General features: G+C 36.5%; 2 protein-coding genes and 2 long non-coding RNA genes across 11 annotated transcripts; 2 read left to right on the top strand and 2 right to left on the bottom strand.

Annotated features, from left to right (window-relative positions):
- Positions 1-793: 793 nt before the first annotated feature.
- On the bottom strand, positions 794-10,722 carry LOC110879412. Of its 4 annotated transcripts, none has more exons than XM_022127862.2 (9): positions 10,491-10,722; positions 3,120-3,249; positions 2,754-3,042; positions 2,519-2,603; positions 2,233-2,451; positions 2,029-2,158; positions 1,591-1,745; positions 1,138-1,517; positions 794-1,054 (listed from the first exon to the last, which is right to left on the bottom strand). In XM_022127862.2, exons 2-9 carry the CDS (start codon positions 3,246-3,248, stop codon positions 1,014-1,016), a joined length of 1,428 nt encoding a protein of 475 aa, XP_021983554.1. In that variant the 5' UTR covers position 3,249; positions 10,491-10,722; the 3' UTR covers positions 794-1,013. The 4 variants fall into 4 exon arrangements, with proteins under 4 accessions (XP_021983554.1, XP_035833702.1, XP_035833701.1 ...); XM_035977809.1 differs by having other exon boundaries at positions 794-1,051; XM_035977808.1 differs by having other exon boundaries at positions 10,515-10,722.
- LOC110876681 lies at positions 3,827-8,089 on the bottom strand. The gene is made up of 3 exons (XM_022124844.1): positions 6,463-8,089; positions 3,945-6,421; positions 3,827-3,838 (listed from the first exon to the last, which is right to left on the bottom strand). The coding sequence occupies exons 1-3, from the start codon at positions 8,087-8,089 to the stop codon at positions 3,827-3,829; spliced, it is 4,116 nt and encodes a 1,371-aa protein (XP_021980536.1).
- A 783-nt stretch (positions 10,723-11,505) lies between the features above and the next one.
- LOC110879411 lies at positions 11,506-13,688 on the top strand. Its single transcript, XR_002558655.2, has 3 exons — positions 11,506-12,393; positions 12,923-13,065; positions 13,503-13,688. It is a non-coding gene; the product is annotated as an uncharacterized LOC110879411 (long non-coding RNA).
- A 2,287-nt stretch (positions 13,689-15,975) lies between these two features.
- Positions 15,976-19,152, top strand: LOC110879410. Of its 5 annotated transcripts, XR_004867738.1 has the most exons (8): positions 15,976-16,038; positions 16,241-16,324; positions 16,401-16,509; positions 16,697-16,761; positions 16,821-17,609; positions 18,421-18,470; positions 18,562-18,698; positions 18,814-18,885. It is a non-coding gene; the product is annotated as an uncharacterized LOC110879410 (long non-coding RNA). The 5 variants fall into 5 exon arrangements; XR_004867740.1 differs by having other exon boundaries at positions 16,697-17,609; positions 18,797-19,152; XR_004867741.1 differs by having other exon boundaries at positions 16,697-17,609; positions 18,794-19,152.
- The last annotated feature ends 2,789 nt before the right edge of the window (positions 19,153-21,941 follow it).

Genomic DNA, 21,941 nt, shown 5'->3' with positions numbered 1-21,941 from the left:
TAATAAATAATATACAAACTCTATAGATATTATAGTTTGTTAGACGGTAGATTCAGGGTGTAAAGAATAAAAAACAATTAAATGCCTATAAAAAGTTAAAAACATCTAAAATGTTGCATCTAAAACCATTTTTTAAAACCATGTGCACGAACTAAATCCTTTAACCTCTGCATCTCCGGTCTTTCTCTCTAATCTCTATCTCTCTCTCCCTCTCGCTAATCTTCTCTATATCTATGCGCCCAGAAACTTTAACCACCGCCAAACCACTCCATTCCCCACCATCAAGAAACCCCACCGCAAACAAACCCACGTCCCAATCTCCGGCACCGGTGAAGCTGTGCCGACCGAAGCCCTTATTTCGCCCCTATTTGCTCAGCAAGACCCACCACCACAACCGCCGTCATCTAACCCCTCTGATCTTCATCTTCACACCATCGTTACCATTAACTACCACACCCTCTCTCTACTTTGCGACCATTACCTTGTTCAAAATCAAGATCAAGAAACATTTTTTAGTGGTGTTGCTGAGATATCAGATTTGGAAACGGTGGTGATTAGGTGGTTAGAAAGAGGGGAGGAGAAAAGAATTATGGGTGAAGAGGTCAGGTTAAAATTTGTAGATCTAAGATTAAAAAAATGTTAATGTTAATGGGCAAAAAAAGGTTATTATATTATAAAAGAAACTACTGTTCATCAGCAGTTTCAATTCATAGGTATAACTAGATGGATTGACCTGCGCTTCGCGGCAGGAAATTAGTTGTGGATTAGAGGTGCAAGTTGCTTTTGATGGAACTGATTGCAAGGTTTGGTTACAAAATATGATTGCTACATACAAAAGGCAGCCCATGGTTACCAAACGTGATTGCTACATACAAAAGGCAGCCCATGGTTTTGTCGAACGTATCATAAGTTTATTTACAACAACTACTTCAGTTAATTGAGATGTACAAAACGTAGTGCATTCTGATGCAGTTGGTTGCGTTCTTTTAGCTGGGCTGGTATTTGTTGGTGGCCTATTCCGAGAACCTGAGTTTCTTGGTGTCGCTTACGCCTTCTGTGCATTTTGATGGCAGTCATTAGTAATGTTGTTTTTGTTAAAAGTGGCGTTAAGTTAATACTTGGAATAGGATGGGATACCTGATTGATATAGTTGACGTTTAGCTGAAGGTTTGTTTTCATTTGATTCTAGGGCCAATTTTTTGTCTGCAGTAGGTGTTGTTTGTTGGGTAGGTGAAGGTGGTGTTGCTGTGATGTTTAGCTTGCTGTCGTAGACTTTGTTGACGGAGAGAACACTTGAGTTGGGATTGGGAGTTGTTGAATGGGCATACTGAACCTGCATTGTGACGTCTTTTCCAATGGCCTCATATAGGGGTTCTGGTGTTTGATAACGGTCTGTGTATCCATGCTTCAGGACCATGTCTTTACATTGTATGCCGATTAACCCAACAGTTGCCTCGTCAAAAAATGTTGCCATAGTAGGAGCTGTGTTGTCTGAGATTGTTGCAGCCACGCAGTACCTACAGTTAGTTATTAATTAGGATATTTGGCGTTTTTTTTTGTATTGTATAATTATATTTCTTTTCATCTTACATGAATTTTGGTTCTGGCAGGTTTTGGTGACTACCACATGACCAACCTCTTTTTGTTTGGTATATTTTTCTTGGGCACTGTGGACACATTGTGTAGTACCATGGTCGACCTTTGATGTAACTTGTCACTGATGCTTGGCAACTGAATGTTTGCCCCTGTATAACAAAGTTATCAGATCATATCATTATTTTAATGGTAATGAAATTTGTAGCAGAGAGTTGTTGGCGATCATTTACGAATATAGGGAACTTATAGGATAATACGATAAATAAAGTATTTTTTAAATAGTATGCTGAACTTGTAAATAGTATTCATCAGCTAGCTTTTCCGATAGTATTGCATAATTGACCTAGAGTAATATGCTACCAATATCAAGTAATTAACAACATTTACAAACTTTGTTAACAATTACGTGGATAGTTTCGGGTATGTATGTACCTGGTTTTCTTTTTGGTGTTCTAAGAGCTCTGATATTGTTCTTTTGTTTCTGTCTTCTGCGCGAAGATGGCGTTCCTGTGATTCGTAGCCAGGGGTTGCTGCTAGTAGATGTAGTGTTTTTTCTTTGAACCTATAGAAGTAATTTGCTATGTTAAATTGTCAAAAAATTTATAGCTGAGTAAATCAAAGAGTCTTGTTCTTTACCTGTTTCGAGCTTCTATGGCACTCTCTACATCGGGGTTGAAGTAAATGTGGGTTGCTGGGGTTGACGACAGTTGTAGTTTGTCTGATGTGTGACCTTTGAAGATGGTGACCTTCAACGATGTGAATGCGACGACAATCGGTTCTTCTGCGCTTAACATTGCTTGCTTATCAAAACGTGGTAGAACCTCTTCCCATAGGGTGACATCAATGTTTGGACCACTGTATTGATTTTATAGTTAGTTTCTGATTTTGGCTAAACTATGAAGTAGAAATTCTCTAAAAGTACCTGATGTCTGTCAATTTCACACGTAGATAATTCTTCCCCTTTTTAGTGATACCTGGTACGGTGTCTTCAATTTTGCCCATGTAATCTGTAGAATGAAGTATTTTGTTAAGCGTTAAGAAGTCAATATATCATAGCATGAATGAAAATAATTAGAATGGAAACCTGGTTGATTATCATATCTATAATGAGCATGCATTCAGTAATGTTTGATTTATTAATATAACAAATGTAATACCTGTGAGAACACTTGGTTTTTCATCAGTAAGGTTGTCGTCGATCCGGAGATGTAAGTTAGCATATGGACAAAAGTTAAAGTAATGCATTGGGAATGTTTCTGAGCTAGGTATCAAGGTTATCGTTGTTGTTGTTCCCATGAGAATACTTGCTGGGTGTGCATTAACTTTTAGTGATGTAGGTGCATCATTGCATATGTAATCGTCTAGCAAGTAACATGAAAAAAGACTAATCTTCCTTTCAAAGTAATCATTGTCTAACCAAGGGACGGTTGCCTGTATTGCATCTCCCTGTATATGTACAGTAGGTTATGTTATTATATTGGTGATAGTGGGTAAGTAATGCGTGTAAAGGAGTACATACATACATATTTGTCTATCATGAGGTAGAAGAGGTCATTACTTCGCTTCCACTTTCTTATAACACGGACTTCTATTGGTGCTGGATCACCCCTGGGGACGATTGATGCGATTCTGAAATCATTGATGATTGCCATTCTGTTCAAGAAAGATATTACCGTCATTAAACACACTATATTGGAGGTTAGTAGATGGATAAGACGAAACATATTCTTAAAGTATAAGAACATATTGAAGTTATTTCTTATGTATATTAATAGCGTAAAATCCATGCTAACAATTCTGACTTTTGTAAGTGTAAATAGAAGTATTAAAGGCACTAACGCTATTAGATAAGTAGTGCAGCTAAAGGGTTGTTTAGTGTGTGTGTGTGTGTGTGTGTAAAGTAGGGTAATAACCTCGTCAGCTGTAATTTCACCTAGGAGCTCTGAGTACACAATGTTTTTTGTTTTCTTTGCCTCACAATTTTGTTGAGGTTCTATAAGGACTTTGAGACCCGTTGGGGATGTTGCTCTTGACAGAGCAACATATAGTTGGCCATGACTAAACACAGGTTGAGGCAAGTACACAGCAATTTTTTTTAATGATTGACCTTGGCTTTTATTTATAGTCATTGCATAACATGTTTTAATTGGAAATTGTCGTCTTGTGAAGACAAAGGGCAAGTCTTTACTATTGTGTACAAAGCTGATTCTAGGTATGTAAACACGGTGTCCTACAGCAGTGCCTGTAATTACATGTGCCTCTATAACTCTAGGTAACAACTTAGAAATTAACAGTCTAGTACCGTTACACAAACCAGATTTTTGATTGATATTGCGTAACAGAATTACAGGGGCATTCACTTTAAGTTTTAGGCAATGTGGGGGAATACCATTGATGTTCAATAAGTTAAGATATTCAGGAGGGTACATCATATCCGTTTCACCTCCATTTTGGGAGTGAGGTACCATGGAGTCGAGACTTAAGTACGTTGAGCATTCTCCGGGGGAAGACGCAAGTATCATGTCATTTATCTGATCAGCAGTGTCATTTCTCGGGCATACTATGGCTCTTTCGGACAAAGTAATTGATGTAGGAAATTCGAGCAGGTTATCATCGTAGACGAACCTTATTAACTCTCGCAGCCCGTTCTCTCCAGATTGGATAAGATATTGCGCAGGTATGTCAATGAATTTTGAGTCGGATGGTGATTCTTCGTCAACTGCACCTATCTTACCATCCCCAACATCAATTAGCCAATTGGAGAAGGATGTTATAGCTTCTTTTTCAGCGACAGTTGCATTGGACTGCGACAAGCGCATATTCTCTGTCAACATGTGAATGCTAAATTTGTCCCACAAATAAGACTTTGGTAGTGATGATGCTATGATTTCTGCTTTTGAAGCCTTTGGTTTGACTGGAAGTGTTTGTCTGAAGTCTCCTCCTAATAGAACAGATTTTCCGCCAAATGGTTTATCTTGGTTTCCAAGAACATCTCTGAGACTTTTATCCAAAGATTCAAAGCATCGACGATCGCTCATTGGTGCTTCATCCCAAATTATAAGGGATGTTTCTAAGAGTAGTTGCGCAAGTTGCGTGTGTTTTTTTATGTTGCACAGAGAGTCATCAGTTAAATCTAGCGGGATTTTGAATCGAGAATGGGCTGTTCTTCCTGATGGCAATAATAGTGATGCAATTCCAGATGCCGCTACTGCCAAAACAATCTTTCCAGTCGATCTAAGAGCAGCAATAATAGCAGTCCACAAATACGTTTTACCTGTACCGCCATGGCCATATACAAATAAAAGCACTTGTACTTTGTCATTGACAGATTTAAGAACCTTGTCATATATTTTTCGCTGCCGATCATTCAAACCACGTAACATAATAATATTCTGGGCAGCTAGTGCCTCAAGATCATAACACCTTTCTTCCATAAGCAATCGGTTTCTAAGGGCTGCGACCATGGTGTCAGGAGGCATGGGAAGCCCAAACTCCGCGAGGGAGCGGGAGCTTGTGTTTGAATTAAGAAGCATTTCTATCTCATAGAGTACGTATTGTTGCAAATTTGGACCACAAAAATGCGCGTTTGATGTTCCTGCAACTTGCCTTAGATTGAGAATTATGTCATCACTCATTCGTTCCCAATGTTCTTGCCACAATGCCAATGGATTTGATATCTCACAATATAGTAGCATGTGAACAAACAGGGCCCTAAGTTCTACAGAAGTAGCCCAGCTAGATGCTTCTATAAATGCTGATGCCCATTCTCTATCATTGCCAATCAAACCCAACTTTTCGCAAGCAAGACGATACGTCGAACAAAGGACACCGGAAACTGTTCGGATATCCTCAAAGGAGCAACAACCAGTTTGGTGGGCAAGCAACAATCTCAAATAGAAAGGTTCGCCACATGTAGGATGAATATATGCTAATCGCCCAATCGTTGGATTTGTTGTTAACAATCTTCGGATCCACCCTTTTCCAGAAGGTTCCCACCTGTATCTGGATACATAGTCAATGTATCTCAGATCTCTACCGCTAGGGTCTAATTGATTATTTCTCAACCATTCAGTCAAGGTTGTCTTACTTGTTGCTGGATTGGTTAGTATTTGTTGCAGTTTTTGATTGTCTTTAAAAGTAACATTCTGCATGTGCTCGAGGTGTACAGCCAACAATTGTACTGGTGGGTTTCTGTTGTGGATTGGGAATTGTAGTATTCGCCATGCTGCCTCGTGAGGACATATAAATCTCCCATCAACAAAATTATTGATCTCATTAATGTTTTCAACAACATTAGTGTCAGATTGTGTTGAAGATTCAGCGGTCCTTGTGACAGCATAACGCACACGATCTGCCCCTTTGGAGATGTACTTGAAAAGATACTTGATAAGCATACTCCATCCACAATATTCAACATTAATGTGGGCTTCGAAACGTAAACACAAAATTCTATTGTAAGGAACGACATATCCATTGTCAAGTGGTACCCCGCCTTTATCTACTTGAATGCCATTCAGCGATCTTTTGTAGTGGATGTAACCTTGCTCGTCAAATCTAGTAACATGTTCATAGGCTTTTGGGAATGACTTAGAACATTTACCATCTATCATGCAGGGAGCATTCATTTTTGGCAAACCGCAAGGTCCATGCATCATAGATTCTGTTACTATTCGATACAAAACTGGATCTGTTGTCGGGTTAGGAATTTCAGCGCTAATGAAGTTATCAACATCCTCTGCAGTTTGTATCTTGCATTCCGGCGTAACCCAAAGCAGCATATGACAATGTGGAAGGCCTCTTTTTTGGAATTCGATTGTGTATAAATCTGAAAAAAGTAGAGGTCATTGGTGTTAGTACCTAAGAAACCAAAAGGAATATGTATGTTAAATAATAGAGCAAAGTTTAGGAGTATATCAGCTGCAACTTTCCCAAATGTCTCGTGTGTCTTCAAAAACTTGAGTAAAGCTTCAACCTTCATTTGAAACACTCTAGCAATAATGTCCGGTCTATCTTGTGAGTTTGCGCCACCAATTCTATTCAAGTAACGCTTGATTTCTGGCCATTTGACGCTACATGTAAAAGTTATGAAATATTGTGGGTTACCATGTACCCTACAGATTGCAAGAGCATCTTGATAATGCTTATACATATATCGAGGGCCACCGGTAAAAGAAGACGGTAGGATTATTCTTTTTCCAACCTCACGGCCCTCGGTATCACCTTTCGAGAAGGCATCGTGGATACCACGCAAGAATTCAGAACGGAATTTATTTTGATTGGTACGAATATATTCAAGCCGACATTGCTCTATGCACACATATGCGTCGACCAAATATTGTTGAAAGAGACGACCTGCATTTAACAACAACGTGTATGTATCCTTACGATCGTGGATCTGATAAGCGTAAAACATATTCATGGTAAGGTTTCGATCTTTAGCCCGAGAATTTAGAGTCAATTGAAGTTCTGGAGACCAGCCTGGTTCCGCATAAGGGAAAAGAAGCGGGTACTGAAGAGGCATATATGATGAATGCAACTTGCTTACACGCTTTGCTCTGCCATCTTTACTATGTACCACGATATCATAGTCACTTGCTAAAGGGTCATTGTCTCGTACAATAGCACCAAGAGTACCCGCAACGGGTAACCCGTAAATGTTTTGTTTAGACCTGTTATAAAGGGTAATCGCAAACTCAGGTACTTGTTGTTGCGAGCAAAGGTCAGCCGCACTCTTAAAAAGGCGTACAAACTCATTGGTTTCGGCTAATGTACGCGTAAGAAGTGAGACAACATCTGGGGACAATCGATGTTGATCATCACTATTAAAAAAACGAAGTATATTTTCAACTTCGTGCAGTGTATCATAGACATACATTTGAAGGAACCTAGGTTTCTCACCCGCTGAAGGGCATAAAGAGCCAATCCAATGTGAAATTTGGCCAGACACCTTAAAAACATACGGACCAGCAGAATGGTTAATTGTATCATCAACGTCGGCACCAAATGATGTCATGGAAAACATGGAATTATACGCACGTATGTTTACCATGAATTGCGAGCTAGAATACAATTCTTTGATACATGATGGTGGCTCAACTGGAAAAGGAATGCGTACACTGCCTGCTTTGCAACACGTGTTATATCTAGGTCTTTGTTTAAGTGGAGATGATTTCAGCCGCTCTTCGAACCAGAAGAATGCGCCACAGTATTCACATTCGTTTATACAATCTCCCAAATCAACGTATGAAGGGCCAGGCAACTGCAAAGCAAATGATGATGTTGATGGACCCTCATACTGTTCCATTTCAGGCTGAACAGAAGTTAGAGATTGTATAGAACGTTGATTGGCGGCAGCCCGCAACATGCTTGATCGCCTTACCAGCTGACCAGTTGTTTGCACACCAAAATCAGCAGGTTCATTTGAGAAAGACTGCTCACCAGAATTTTCAGGTGCAACAGCTTTTCGTTTTCTATCCAAAGAACGTGCAGCCATATGCAAACCTGATTTTGCAAACGTTGGCTTAAAATGGAAAAAAGCTTCGACTATAAAAGGAACAAAAACATCATGTTGCGAACCAATCAGAGAGAACCAACTTACAAAAGAGCACTTTTATCTCAATACTCGGAATGATAATAAAAATAGAAGACAGTAATATATAGACAATCTAATCTAATCAAAATCCAAATGATGAAAAAGAACAACAAAAAAAGTGTAACGCCAATTCTAACTGAAAATGTGATCAAATCATGCTAACGAAAATTAGAATTTCGTCTATCATACATCCTAAACTAAAATAAACATAAAGACAAACACTTTGACAAAACAAAAGAAAATCAATATTTAAGAGGTGGCTGTCTAGAGCATAGCCATCAAGTAAACTAATTACATCATGAATTTCTATTCTTAACTTTTTTTGTTATTACTTTACATTCTAAACTATAATAAGCATAAAAAATAAACACTTTAATAGAACAAAAGTTCATCAGTTTTGGGAAGTTTCATAGCATTTTGATACTAAAAAACTGCACTTTAGTCTTATATAGGACAGGCAAACCGGCGGGGTCGGGCCAGAACTGATTAGGGTCACAATGGGTTAGGGTCGAAATGGGTCAAATTTAAAAAGGGTTGTTTTGAGTCGGGTCAGAGCGGGTCCGGGTTGGAACGGATTCACGTTCAAACGGGCTCGGGTCAGATCGGGTCCCGTTCGAATGGGTTTTGGGCCAAAGCAGGTTGGGTTCATTCTTTTCCCATTTCTAAAACATGATTTCGTAATAAATATAGCTTTTGGTCAAGTCGATACAAAAATCAAAACCAGGCATACGCAGAGACACACCGTCGAAGATTATTCTGGTTCAGGTGGAAACAGAATATAAGTAATGATTTAAACAAACACGGTTGTAATATATACACAGTGTATATATAAAGTTTTTTATAAACCTATCTAACTATAAGTTCTGTATTTGCACCAAGTAATCGAAAAAATACAGGTGAAATAATTTCCAATTCAGTTTTGGTATTGAAATTATGAAACTGTTAATAAAGTATTTGGAATCCATTTGCGGATTTGAGTTCTGGTGATGCAGAAGTTAATGTATTAGTATTTTTATGCAATTGCAGTTTATTAAAATTTGATAAACTGAGTAGATATAATACTAATTCTATATAATTAAATATATAAACAAAAGTCTACTTTTACCTATAGTGATCTGATTATAGGGGTGTTTGGCAATGTGTTTTGAAAGTGAAGCTCTATAATTTATTTGAAAGTCAATCTCTATAATTATGTTAATAACTTGTAGATGATCAGTTTTCTAGTGTTTGGTATCATAAAATTAGTGTATGTGTAGGTGCAGTTACATTAATTAGCTTAAGGCGAAAACAAAATACTATAATATCCCCACTCAAACTTCGTTGATGCTAAGTATCGAAAACGAAAAAAGAAACCGAAAGCACAACTGAAACGAAACAACCAAAACGAAACAAAAAACTGATTCGAAACCGGCCAAAACGGAGCAAAAAACCGAATAAAAAACGAAACAAAAAACTGAATCGAAAGCAGCGAAGACGAAAGAAAAAACAAAAAAAATAGAAACCGAACTGAAAAAGCGACCCAAACAAAAGAAAAAAAAACAACCTGAAACCCGTTTCGTGCTAAAATCCGTCCCCACTCAAAACTCGTCCCATGCGAAAACTCATGTCGGCCCGAAACCCATCCCGTGCGGGAACCCGTGCCGACCCAAAATCCGATCCGAACCAACAACGTTCCAATCCGAAACTCATCCCGGCCACCTGAAACTCAATCCGAACCCACATTGATCCATTTCTTTGAATATGTCGACCCGTTTTGACTCAAAAATATTTGAGATCGAATTTTAAATGACCCATTTTGACCCATTGAGTAAAAATATCTTACCCAAAGCAACCAATATAATTTAAAAAGCAACCCAAAGTGACCCACTCGGAACGCTTTGAGTGAAGATTGCCCCCTCTACTCTTATGGTCACTGAATCAACTTTCATTTTTTAATCAAACAGAGAATTTCATCCTATACTAACCAAGTAAGTGGAGCATAAATACCAATTTCATAATAACTTCTACTATGGCTGTTTAAGAAAGAAACAACTTAAACCCTAGTTTCATAAAATTTAAATAAACAACTTCTAAGTTTTAAAATTCCAACTCCTAAGCCTCACTTAACATGTAAATCATTTATTTCCAATTCCAAGCAAACAATTCTTAACATATCTCCAACATGTAGCTGCCAATCGATGAATAGAATTCGAAATTCAATATATACCAAAGAAAGAAAATAAAAGAAGAGACCAATCAAATGTAAGCAATCAGAAACAAACAACAAAATAAAAGGACCAATTGAATAGCAATAGCAGTAAACCTGTTATATGTGGAAGAACCCTACCAATCGAACAACAGCAAAGCTATGGAAGAACCCTTGCAAACGCCAAACCAGTGTCAATTGGAACTTCCTTTTTCTTCAATGAAAACACAAATGAACAGCATCATATTTGCTAGATATTGACAGCTTCATTACTTGGCACGCATTGCAAGTGTGATGAAGATTAATGAGAAAACAAAGAAAGCTGGGAAACATGTACACGCGGCAGCAGTAGGGACATAACAACACAAAAGTAATAAAACCTTTTTTTTTTGGGCCGTGGCTTATATATCAGGTGAAAAATGAGGTTGTTGGTAAAGGAAAATGAAGCCCTATAAAAGCTTAAAAGCCCATTTATAATTATACTGTTCATCATAACTTTGTATTCATATAGATAATTGTTTAGAGTCTTCTTGAAGATACTTATGGCTGCTGCTAAAACAATTGTTCCTATGTTGTATGTTGAATTCAAATCTGTTGAGTGCTAATACTAATAATTTATTTGGATAAAAACTTATAACTAGATATATATTTACAAGTTTTTTGTAATGTTTCCTGAATAAATAAAAGGTATGCTCTCTTTCATATACTTGAAAAAACAAAAGATTCCTTGGATATTGATGGACCAATGTAACGCCCCGCGTTTTCATAACTTTCCATTTTTAGAAACCATTGTTCATATTTCTATTTTTGGTAACTTTGTATCCTTGTATTAGTCGTTTAATTATAATCGTCGGAAAATCTTCATATTTAATCTAGTCCATAAAAAAATGGTTATTTACTTATGGCTTAATTAATTAATTATTTTGTTTTGTAAAAAAAATAAATAAAAAATAAAAAAATAAAAATAAAAATAAAATAATTAATTTAATTGATTTAAAGGTTATTTAGATGACCTAGTTAATTACAAGAAATCGAACTTAAAACATGTTAGCTAATTAATTAACTCCTTAAAAGTTGAGGGACTATTATGTATATAACGTATAAAAAAATCACTAACCCTAACTCCATTTTTTCTTCATCAGCCGTTTTCTATACATCCAACATTTCCCACCCAAAATGTTCCTCTACCTTCATCTCTTTGAGAAAACCTATCTTCACACCATTATAATACAGTGAAATAAAAAGATTTGAAATTGAAGCCTTATCATTCGATCCACACACACAAGCACAGACACTCTCACACAACTCAGACTTACCCCTCTCCCTCTCGATCTGCTGGTCAAGATGACCGGAGCTGCACCTGCGTCGGTGTCGGCGACTCCCTCCGCCGGTGACGAGCACCTACACCTCGTCTCCTCTCGCACACCCGTACTTCATCTCCCTCTCGCCTGATCGGAGCTCCGACGAGCTTCTCCGACAGACCCGCACCACACACGTCCCTTGTTCCTTCTCCGGCGGAGGCAGTGGACGCCGGTGACGGTGAGACGCGGCGGTAGTGGCGGTGTATCGTTCCGACAAGTTTCACGTCAGTGAAGTGGTTATGTGGTTCGGTTAGTTCAGTTTGCTTTCGGGTTCGATTCGGGGTTCAGGTGGCGGTTCAACTCGGTTCGGTCCAGGTCCTACTCGGGTCAGCAGGTTCGAGCCAGCGTGTTCGGGTCAGTGGATTCAAGCTTTGTTTCAAATATGGTTTGGGTCTTGTTTCAATCGACTTCAGGTTCGGGTCAGACTCGTTCTGGCTCGGGCTTCAACGGCGACGACTCGAGATGTTCCGAATAGGTTCAGGCAATGACTCAACAAGTTTGCCCCTTTCAGTTTTCAGTTGCGAGTCTTAGTTTGTTTTGGTTCAGATTCGTGTCTGGTTCAGATTTAAAGTTCGCGACACGATCGGTTCTGGTCTGGTTCAAGGTTCGCATCGGAGTTTCGTGGACGTCGTCGGAAAACATTTCATTTCTTTTGTTCGGTATACCTTTTACCTTCCATTCAAACCTATCTATTTTGGTGGTCTCATGTTCGGTTATAATGGTTCTTGTTCCTTTGTTTTATGAATATGATGACACATGCAACTCGATTGAAAAGGATAAACGGAACCTATTTTTTTCTATCGTTCATTGTTATATTTTTGTCTACTTATGACAAAAACTTGCTGCCTTTTTGTTTCAAACAAAGAACAAAGCCAATATAGTGGTTCTTCGGTGTTGTCTCTTGTAAACAAGAAAAGCATGCTACTATGAATTAAAATCTTACAACCAAAATGCAAGTATTAAATTACTTTTGTTGACCGATTCTTTTTATTGAATAATTCACATTCCTTTTTCATTTACTAATTAACAACCTTTTCATAACATTAAATAAATATATTACTTATTTCTATGTTTAAAAACAAAAAAAAGGCATAGGTATTAATTAACTAAATTAATTAATTTAATATAAAAAAAACCTTAAAATATTATATTTAACATACAAAAATTAACGAGGTCGTTATCATTTAGGTTAACCGTTTCATCCATTTGGAATCCTTTTCCAAATCTTTCTTCGAGCGTTACTTTCAAAGAATCTCTATCTGCAAAACTTGTGATCTCAAGACTTCATCAACCCCACTCGCGGTCTAAGTGTACTTCCTAAGCAAAACATTGTGAGTATACTCGTATTCCCCCTTTTTACTTTTACCACTTTTGGGATGTAACATGTTTATCTATCAACAAACTTACACATGAACATTTTGCTTAAACACATGAACATTCCTATAACATGCTTGTATACGTGATGGCTTGATGCTTTAAACTTGGATTAATCTTATGTGTTGAATTTATCATTAACTTCGTACGAGCCAAACCGTGACATATGTAGCGCTATAGGATTAACGACCCGCCTCTTTATCTTCGGTTATGTCATGAGCATATTGCGTTTCCTTGGTTTGATATGTTAGACACATACCATATTTAAATGTTCATCTTGAATCACATGCTTGCTATGAGGAATTGCTTAAAACTTATCTCTTGCTATGTATGTATCAAACTTGTATACTCGCCTTTGCTTTTGCATTGAATTGTATTTTTAAACATGTTACAGGTTGATGATGACGATGCTATGAAAAGAAGTAGCGTTGATGCCTAGATACACATATAGACGTTTAGGTTTAATATGTTGTATCAATTTTGCTTATGATGTTATGTATTACTTTTGGAACTTGTTGTCATTTGAGTTTATGTAATGTTGACTATTTGAAGTTATGAAATGAAATTGGGATTATTTAAATATTGTCACAAATAGCGTTATGATGTCTCTAGCAATCTTCACACTTCGTCTCATCCCGATGTTTCCGCCATTGGTTGGGGTGTGACAACCAACTCCGAGGTCGGCATCATGTATATATGATATGCATAATCTGAACGACATTGATACCGATCATGCTTCAAAAACTGTAGAACCTGAGGAAAGTTCTTAAACCACCATGGCTCCACAGGTGTATCATTCATTTTTATTTATTTTGAAGTAGTTTTATTTCCATCTGTATACACAACGAAAATTGTATTTCTTTTTCTAGAGCCGATATGTGGAAGCTCTAGATTTTGCTGGTGCGGGAAACTTTCATTTTCCAATGCCAACAGCATCCCCTAGGGCCCAAAGAAACCAGTGAAGCTGCAGGGTCGAAATGAAATGGTATGTTTGTATGTTTCATTATGATAATATTGATGCTGATTTTCTTTATCTTTGAGTGAACAAATATTTTTATTATTGTTAGTAATTTGGTTTATTTTAAGCACATAATGTACTATTGGAATCCTCTTGAATGATTTGATATCATTAGTAATTTGTTTTTTAATTGCATTGCCTTGATTTATTAGAATCATTGGTTGAGTGGTGTACTATAGGTTCGTAAAGGGGATACTTTTATATTCATGTTGATTTATCTGTATAATATTGGGGATTTTTTTATGTTGGCACCAAGTCTGTGGTTGCATGTAGAGCTGTACAAATCAGGTTTAAATCCTAGATAGGCTTGAGTTTCGGGTTTTGTCGGTATCTTGACCAATTTTTACTTCTTGGGGTTAAACCGTTTTCCAAGGAGAGCAATATAAATTGGTTAGAAACCTACAACTTGTACTGGTTTCTATTTATATTGGTTTCAGTTTCAGTTCTCAAACCAGCTTCAGTTTCTATTTCGGTTACTAGACCGGTTTACGAATTCGTCTTTGTTTTCCCTTTGGTATGGCAAATCTTCTTAACCTAATAAAAGCCATACCTAGGGGACACATGTCCTCCTACTAGGGCCTCAATTTCTCATTTTCCCGCCAAAAGTTGCATCCTTTGTTTTCCCTGTGGTGAACCCGAACGTGGGATCCATTTACAACTTTTCGGGTCATCGTATATATAACACACAACCCGGTACTTTTCTTTCCTTATTCTTCATATTCTCTCAAACGACAATGACGATTAGGGTTTTTTCATCTCGCATCTAGGGTTTCCCCAACTTCTGTCTCGCATCTCAATAGATCTTCATCTCCACGCTTCAAATCAAGGTTAGATCTTCAGTTTCGATTAAACATACTAATTTCGGATCTTGGTTTTCATTTTTCACTGATTTGATGTTCATTTATATTTTACCTAGGGTTTTCTTATTCAATCTGACCTGGATCCACACACAAATTCAATCACGAAGCTATGGTTTCTTCCTAAAACGGCTCTGCAGTTTCTCCTCTCCATTTAACTCATTAGTTTCTTTTCTTTAAATGCTAATCGATTATGCTTTGTCGAAGAACTAAAGATGTCGAGGAAGAGATTCATGGGTTCAATTTTATCTCCGAATCTGGAATTCTTCGTCAATATGAGAAACTCTCTCCTCAATCACACTGTCAATGGGTTCTTAAAGGTCAGAACGGACGATTTGTGTTCATATTCGATACTCATTTCCTCTAATTTATTCAATATTTCATGTTTTTCCATGTCTCATTTTTCCCAATCAGAACTGATGGTTGCTTTTGTCACGTTTTTTTGGGCTTGCGTGGCGGTCGGTCTTCATCCGATGAAGATGGGTGGTCTATGGTGGCATTGGGAGGTGGCAGAAAGAGATGTGACAGTGGTTGTTTAGTTGCGGCTAGGGTTTACTTGGAATTAGGTTTGCTGAGTTTTTTGAAATGTTGGGCCATATTATGGGCTTGGGTAATGATGGCACAATGATTGGCACCGATTATGAGGTTTGACTGATAATTTTTTTGGGTCCACATTTAGATGCAACTGTGGTTTTTCATTGGGCTCATAAATTGTTGTTTTTTTGTTGCATCAGTTTTGGCCCAAGTCAGGATTGTTCATACTCTGTTTCTTTTGGTCCACCAAACATGCAAGGATAAATGTATTTTATGGGCGTTAATGGGTGGGTTTAAAGAAGATGTATCATTTGGTTTATTCCCTGGGCTCACGTTATTGTTGAATGAATTTTGTGTTGCCAAATAATTCTGAGATGACTGATTATGATGAATTTGAAACGATTTTGATGATTTGATGCTTCTAAAATGATTTGGTTATATGCTTTGTTTTGAATCATATTGAATCAAACCAATCTTCGTAATGACGAAGTTGAAGTTTTACCATTCACCCAGTGCACCAGGTTTTTTTTAACTTTAAGTTGTATTATTTTGATTTAGTGGAATTTAGTGTTTGGTTTATAAATCCAGCATTGATGTGTATTGCTTTGTTTGCTGAAAATTTTGGGTTTAAAGTTCTAGCTTTGACGGGTATTGCTTTGTTTACCTCATTTATAGGGACCCTAATTTTAGATGTTTTGTTTTAAATTTCTTCATGTTTGGTAGGTTTTGGTCATTGATTTTCAACCTCAATGGACTGAAAGTGACTTTGCAGCAGTTACATAGCTCTATTTTGAAGGAAAATAACTGGTATTCATAACCAAATGCCATTACAATCACATAATTGTCTTCAAGGTGTTCGATGAAATGATTCTATTGTTTTTAGGAGTTATGCAAACCAAGAAGATTAAGAAATTGCCAAAAATGAGATGTTGGAAGGTGGGATCTTGCAATGTGGATGTTGAAGATGCAATACACAGGTTTATCTGTAACAGGTAACATTTGTATCTTGGTATGTGATGTTTGCTGATATAATGTTCTGTGTAGTACTAAACTTGGTATGTGATGTTTGCTGATATAATGTCCATTCATCGTCTTAGTGATCAGATGTATATATCAATCAAGTACAAACAAGTTTTCATCTTCTTATTAGGGTCTGATGGTTTTAATTGCTTTTAATAGTTGTTTTAGAAGATTTCGGGTTTGGTGAGCATCAACAATGTTGCCTTATTGGTTCCAAGGGGGAGGTTAGTAATAAATAACAAATTAATAAGCCGTATTTATAACCTCAACTGCAACTGTTCAGGCCTAGCGTCGATTTGCGCCAAACCGAATTAGGCGATTATCTGATCAAAAGCAAATGCTGAGAAACGTCGATCAGAAATTGTGTTCTTCTGATGAATATAGTGACAGCGATACAAAGTGAAAGACACTGACGCGTTCTTTCCTTCAGTTAAGCCCATTTGTCACTCAATTTTAATAATAAAATTATCAGTTTTTAGCTATTATAAAAGGACTGTAGGATGCAGTTAATGTATAAGCATATTTGTGTTCTGATATGCTATTTATAGAGATTGAAAAGAAACCTCACATAGTTTAGTCCGTGTACTCTAGGAATACAGAGTTAGGTTAGTTTATGCAGTATTATGGGCAATGATTTTTCAAAAGCCAATGATAAATTAAAGGATGAATGCCATTAGTTAGGTTTCTCACTTAGTTTTGAAAAGGCACACTTGATAATTAAGTTTAGTATTCAATTCATTTACTTTTTATTCAAAAAACGTGATTTTAATGTTTATGTTTAAATATGTTTGGAGTTTGGTTATAAAATATATATACTTTGTATATGTGTTATTAACAATTTAATTTACTTTAATAAATTTTATCAACCGTATTATACTTTTGTAACAATACAAGTTAACTCCCATTTGTCCTTTTTACTTCATTACAAATGTGTAGATATAGTCATGTTGGTGTGGTTACCGTGATCGTATTGTTGGTTCTGGTCTCTTTAAATGAAGAATTTTATTTCTTATGAATACGGCCCTTGGTTACACCATCATTCTGTGAATATTTACAACACAACTGATGCAAGGTATCTTGGTTCCAAAAAGCGTGAAGCGCACAAAAGCGATGTGGTCTATAATCGTGTTGCAAAGCGCAAAGGCGGTGGCCTTTCGTACCCGATGTGCAAGACGATTATATGATTATATATATATCCCATAGGTTTTTTGTTATAAATAAGTTCCCCTACCCAAAATATAGGTATAAATGAGTTTTTTATATGATTTTGCCTACATGTACAAGCCAAAAAAACTCAAGGTACAACAGTTTGATGCATAAAAATACCATAAAAACAACCTTGGCACATGAGGCGCGTGTCTCATGCAAACCCCCCCCCCCCCCCCAAATGCGCTTTTTTGGCGCTTCTTGGAAAAAGCGTGCCTCAAGTAACAAAAGGCGCCAGTCCTTGCGCCTTAGTGCGTCTCGCACCTAGGAGCGCTTTTAAAAACCAAGGCAAGTATTGCATTCTTGCAAGAAATAGTTTCAACATACCATATTCTGTCACCACCAATTTTGACTCCAACTCAATCAAAACAAGTTTGTAATGCATTTGACCTTCTTCAGGTGCGCTTGAAATTCGTACTAAATTTTTATTGTGTTTTCTGATGTTCATAACTTGATTATCTTGATTGAATGATAAATGAAGTTATCCATGTTTAGTGATAATAAAAATCATTTTATTTCGTAAGATCATGTATGGTATTTTATTTTTTCTATATGTGTTTTTTTGCTATGTCATGTTATACCCCAAATCTTCTCTATACGGGTGTTTTAATAAACTTATAGAGTTAGAGAAACCCAATTTTTATGCCAAAGAAATTGATTTTCTTTACTTTTCCCAGTAACTGATTTTGGTCCAAAGGATATCGTGCCTTACAACCAGATTCATCAGGTATGTTATCTATTTTTAAATATATCTTTTATTCTTGATTCAAATATTGATATTATTTGATTATCATTATGCTATGCATTAGTATTTTCAGGCCCAAGATGATATTGATTATGGGATTGCTGATAAATTGGTTGGCTCAAGAAATAATGCGTATGAGGAACAGATATGTTGAATTGTGGCGCATCAATTTTAGCCACCATCCGTGGTGGACATTCAACATAGGTTTAGGTGAATCTCCTCTTAGAACCCAACATTTCGTCTTTATATGTTTTGTGAATAATATTTTTTTAACTAAAAATATATAATCTTAATAACTTATTTAGCAGGTACAACATTTCTTCAGGGTTTTTTATAGACTCAAGAATTTTAGAAATCTTGGTTCATGGACAACAATTATCAACTACAACAGAAGCAGGAAAAAAATATAGGCAGTGGAAGCAGACCATGTTACCTCAACTGTCCAATGCAGGCCACACGTTATTGTGACTTAAGGTTGTGACTTGGGGAAGGGTAACTTTAGTGTTATAAGGTAGACTTCCTTTTATTACATATTTGTTTGTTATTGACAGACGACGTAATGGCATTGTATTGGTCAACTTTTAGCGAGTGGGTTTTAGTGACAAATATTGTATTGGTCAACTTTTAGCGGGTCAAAACACACATTAGATCCCACAAAGATGGCTCAGTATCATCACCTATTAGACATTGCATAAACGACACCATAAGGTGGAAAGTATTATGATGTTCGTAATAAAGAAGCACCCCTTATATTGTTTAAAAGCTAACCCAAGTAATTCATCAGCAACGGGTAGTGCAATGGGTAGTTATAGTGTTGAAAATGCTTATGAACATGACTTTTTTCAAACTAAGGATGACACTGGTGCTCTTGGTTACACCATCAAATCTCACTATAAGTATGGTTGGTTATATTATTCATTTTACTTCCTCTTTGCACACACACACACTAAATATCGTTTCAATCTTTTCACGTATACTAAAAAAATTATGCGAAGCAAAGTGGTGTTTTGGCGGACAAAGTTATGGGAACATGATTTATGTTTTAGTCGGATCTAAAATATGGGTATTACTCGATTAAGTCATGCATAAGATCATACGCTAATAACTCAACACACCCCTTTATGAGAATTCATCTTTTTCAAACCCAAGCCCTCGGCTTCTTTTCATTATGTTTAATCTTCTCATCACTTGGATTCTTGCATCAGGTAACATTTGTATCTTCTACTAGTTATTATTTCTTTTGTTTATTTGTTAATCTATTCTATGTTATGTTTTTACTTATTATTTTTATTATTGAAGTTTCAATATGTTTTTACATGTCACAGACACATAATCTTCTTCCTTCGTAAACATATAATGTTGTTTATCAATTCCTCAAAAACATATTACTTTGTCAAACCCGCGAAGTTCGCGGGTATTAGCACTATAGTACGATGCTTCGCTGGTATTTTGTCAACTTATCTTTTCGGTTTTGTTACATATATAGTACGATCATTCGTTTTATTTTAATCTTTGACTTCAAATTGCCATAATAAGTTCATGCTTACAGTTTGTTTATGATTAGTAACGTAATTTTTTTTTAGAAAAGTAACAAACATATCATTTTTCAACACCGCGAAATTCGCGGGTATTATCACTAGTTTGCAATATGTAACCGATTGTTGTTGTTTATTTTTGCAACCTTTTGTCACACCCCGATATTTCCACGAATCACCGGCGGGCCCGGTGGGGAGTATCGTGACGTAGTTGATATCATCATATTCAAACAACACAATTCAAATGCACAGCGGAAGCAAAAGATAAATGTATTACAATCCGATATAAAGTAATATCAAAGTATTACAAACGGATAGTAAAAGATCCACAGGCGGATCGAAATTAAAATGAAACATTGTTCAACAGACTTTAGGCATCTAAGCTTGCGAGACTCTTTATTGATGCTAGGAGTAGCCAGCCTATTCCGATTAGTACCTGCACTTAGCCTTTTTGGAAAATACGTCAGTTTTCACTGGTAAATACAATTTAACTGACTCATTTTGAAAATGTTTTAGAAAATTGATTTGAGTGCAAACGGCACAAAACTTTTTATAACTTGAGATAATTATTTCTATATAATACTTGTAAAAGAATTACATGTTTCTCATACGTTCAGTAGCCCGGGTTGACACCGGGTTAGAGATTAATAGACACACCACAGGTATAATGCCCACAAGGTTGATTCCTTTAAGTGGGATACCAGTTTTTACATATGCAGCTGTCAGGTGTACCCTACACCCCGTGTTTAGGTCGTGGCCATTTCATGAATGATGCCAAGGATATCCGGGACATGGTCATTAACCCCCCAAAGGTTTTAAGCAAACAAAACAATCTAAACGGGTCATATCAAATTAATTTAACCTTCATATGATTAAAAATTCAATGCCCGACCAAGCGGTATTTGTATATACCGTACCCCAAGCCCGTATAGGGAAAATAAGTTAAAAGTATTTACCTGAGCAAATTTATACAATTTATCCCAGCCGTATACCACCAAGCAAGTACAGATAGCTTTTACTGGGCTCCTAAATCTGGAACGAAGGTTTTTAATAACCTATTAGATTCCTAACGGGTCTTTAATTAAGCCTAAGCTTAGACCGGTTAGTTTTTAAAGGAGGATACGGTTCAATACGCATGATTATGCGAAGACCGGATTAGAATATGGTTTAGACCCGAAAAGCTTATATACTTGTGTAATAAGGGTAAACTAAACACATTCTAGATTTTGAGATAAAAATGATAACGTTTGACCCGTTTCGGCTAATTTATGCAAACCTGTTACATAAGCCGATCCGAACGCGAAAAGTGCGTAACAGGTAACCAATAGAGTTATGAACAGGTTTCCTAAGTCAATATGCCTTAAATATGTTGTGATATCAGTAGGACACCTTCCATTATGCCCAAAACGAGTTTAAGACCAATTTATGCCCCGTAGGGGTATTTTGGTCATTTTAAAGGTTACAAAAGAGATTAAATATTATTCTGAGTTACATGTCTGATTTAATCAGTAAATATACTTAATTTAATAAGTTATAACAGTAGGGTATCATATATATGTGAAATTTATTAATTATAACCATATTATGCACCGTAGGGGCATTTTGGTAATTTCACATAGGATTAAAAGGTCAAAACTGAAAACCTGAGTTTAGAACTTTTCCTTACTGTTAAAATATAAAAACTTACTGAATATATCAGTAGGCATTAACCCTTATATGTTTAAATAGTTTTGATACATACTAGGCGTTAAAAATGCTTAAAAAAGGCGATTTGGAGCCATTTTCGGGTTTTTAAAAGAAAGTTAATGTTTTATTATTCCAGAAGGCTCAAAATATTTTATTTATCATATTAGATCAGTAGAAAAAGGTTTGGCATCAAAAAGATTTGGAAAAAAAACTCATTTTATAGCCCGAAAGG

Source organism: Helianthus annuus, chromosome 9 (assembly GCF_002127325.2).
Source record: "Helianthus annuus cultivar XRQ/B chromosome 9, HanXRQr2.0-SUNRISE, whole genome shotgun sequence".
NCBI classification, from domain to species: domain Eukaryota; kingdom Viridiplantae; phylum Streptophyta; class Magnoliopsida; order Asterales; family Asteraceae; genus Helianthus; species Helianthus annuus.
This window is presented reverse-complemented; position numbering and strand designations above follow the sequence as displayed.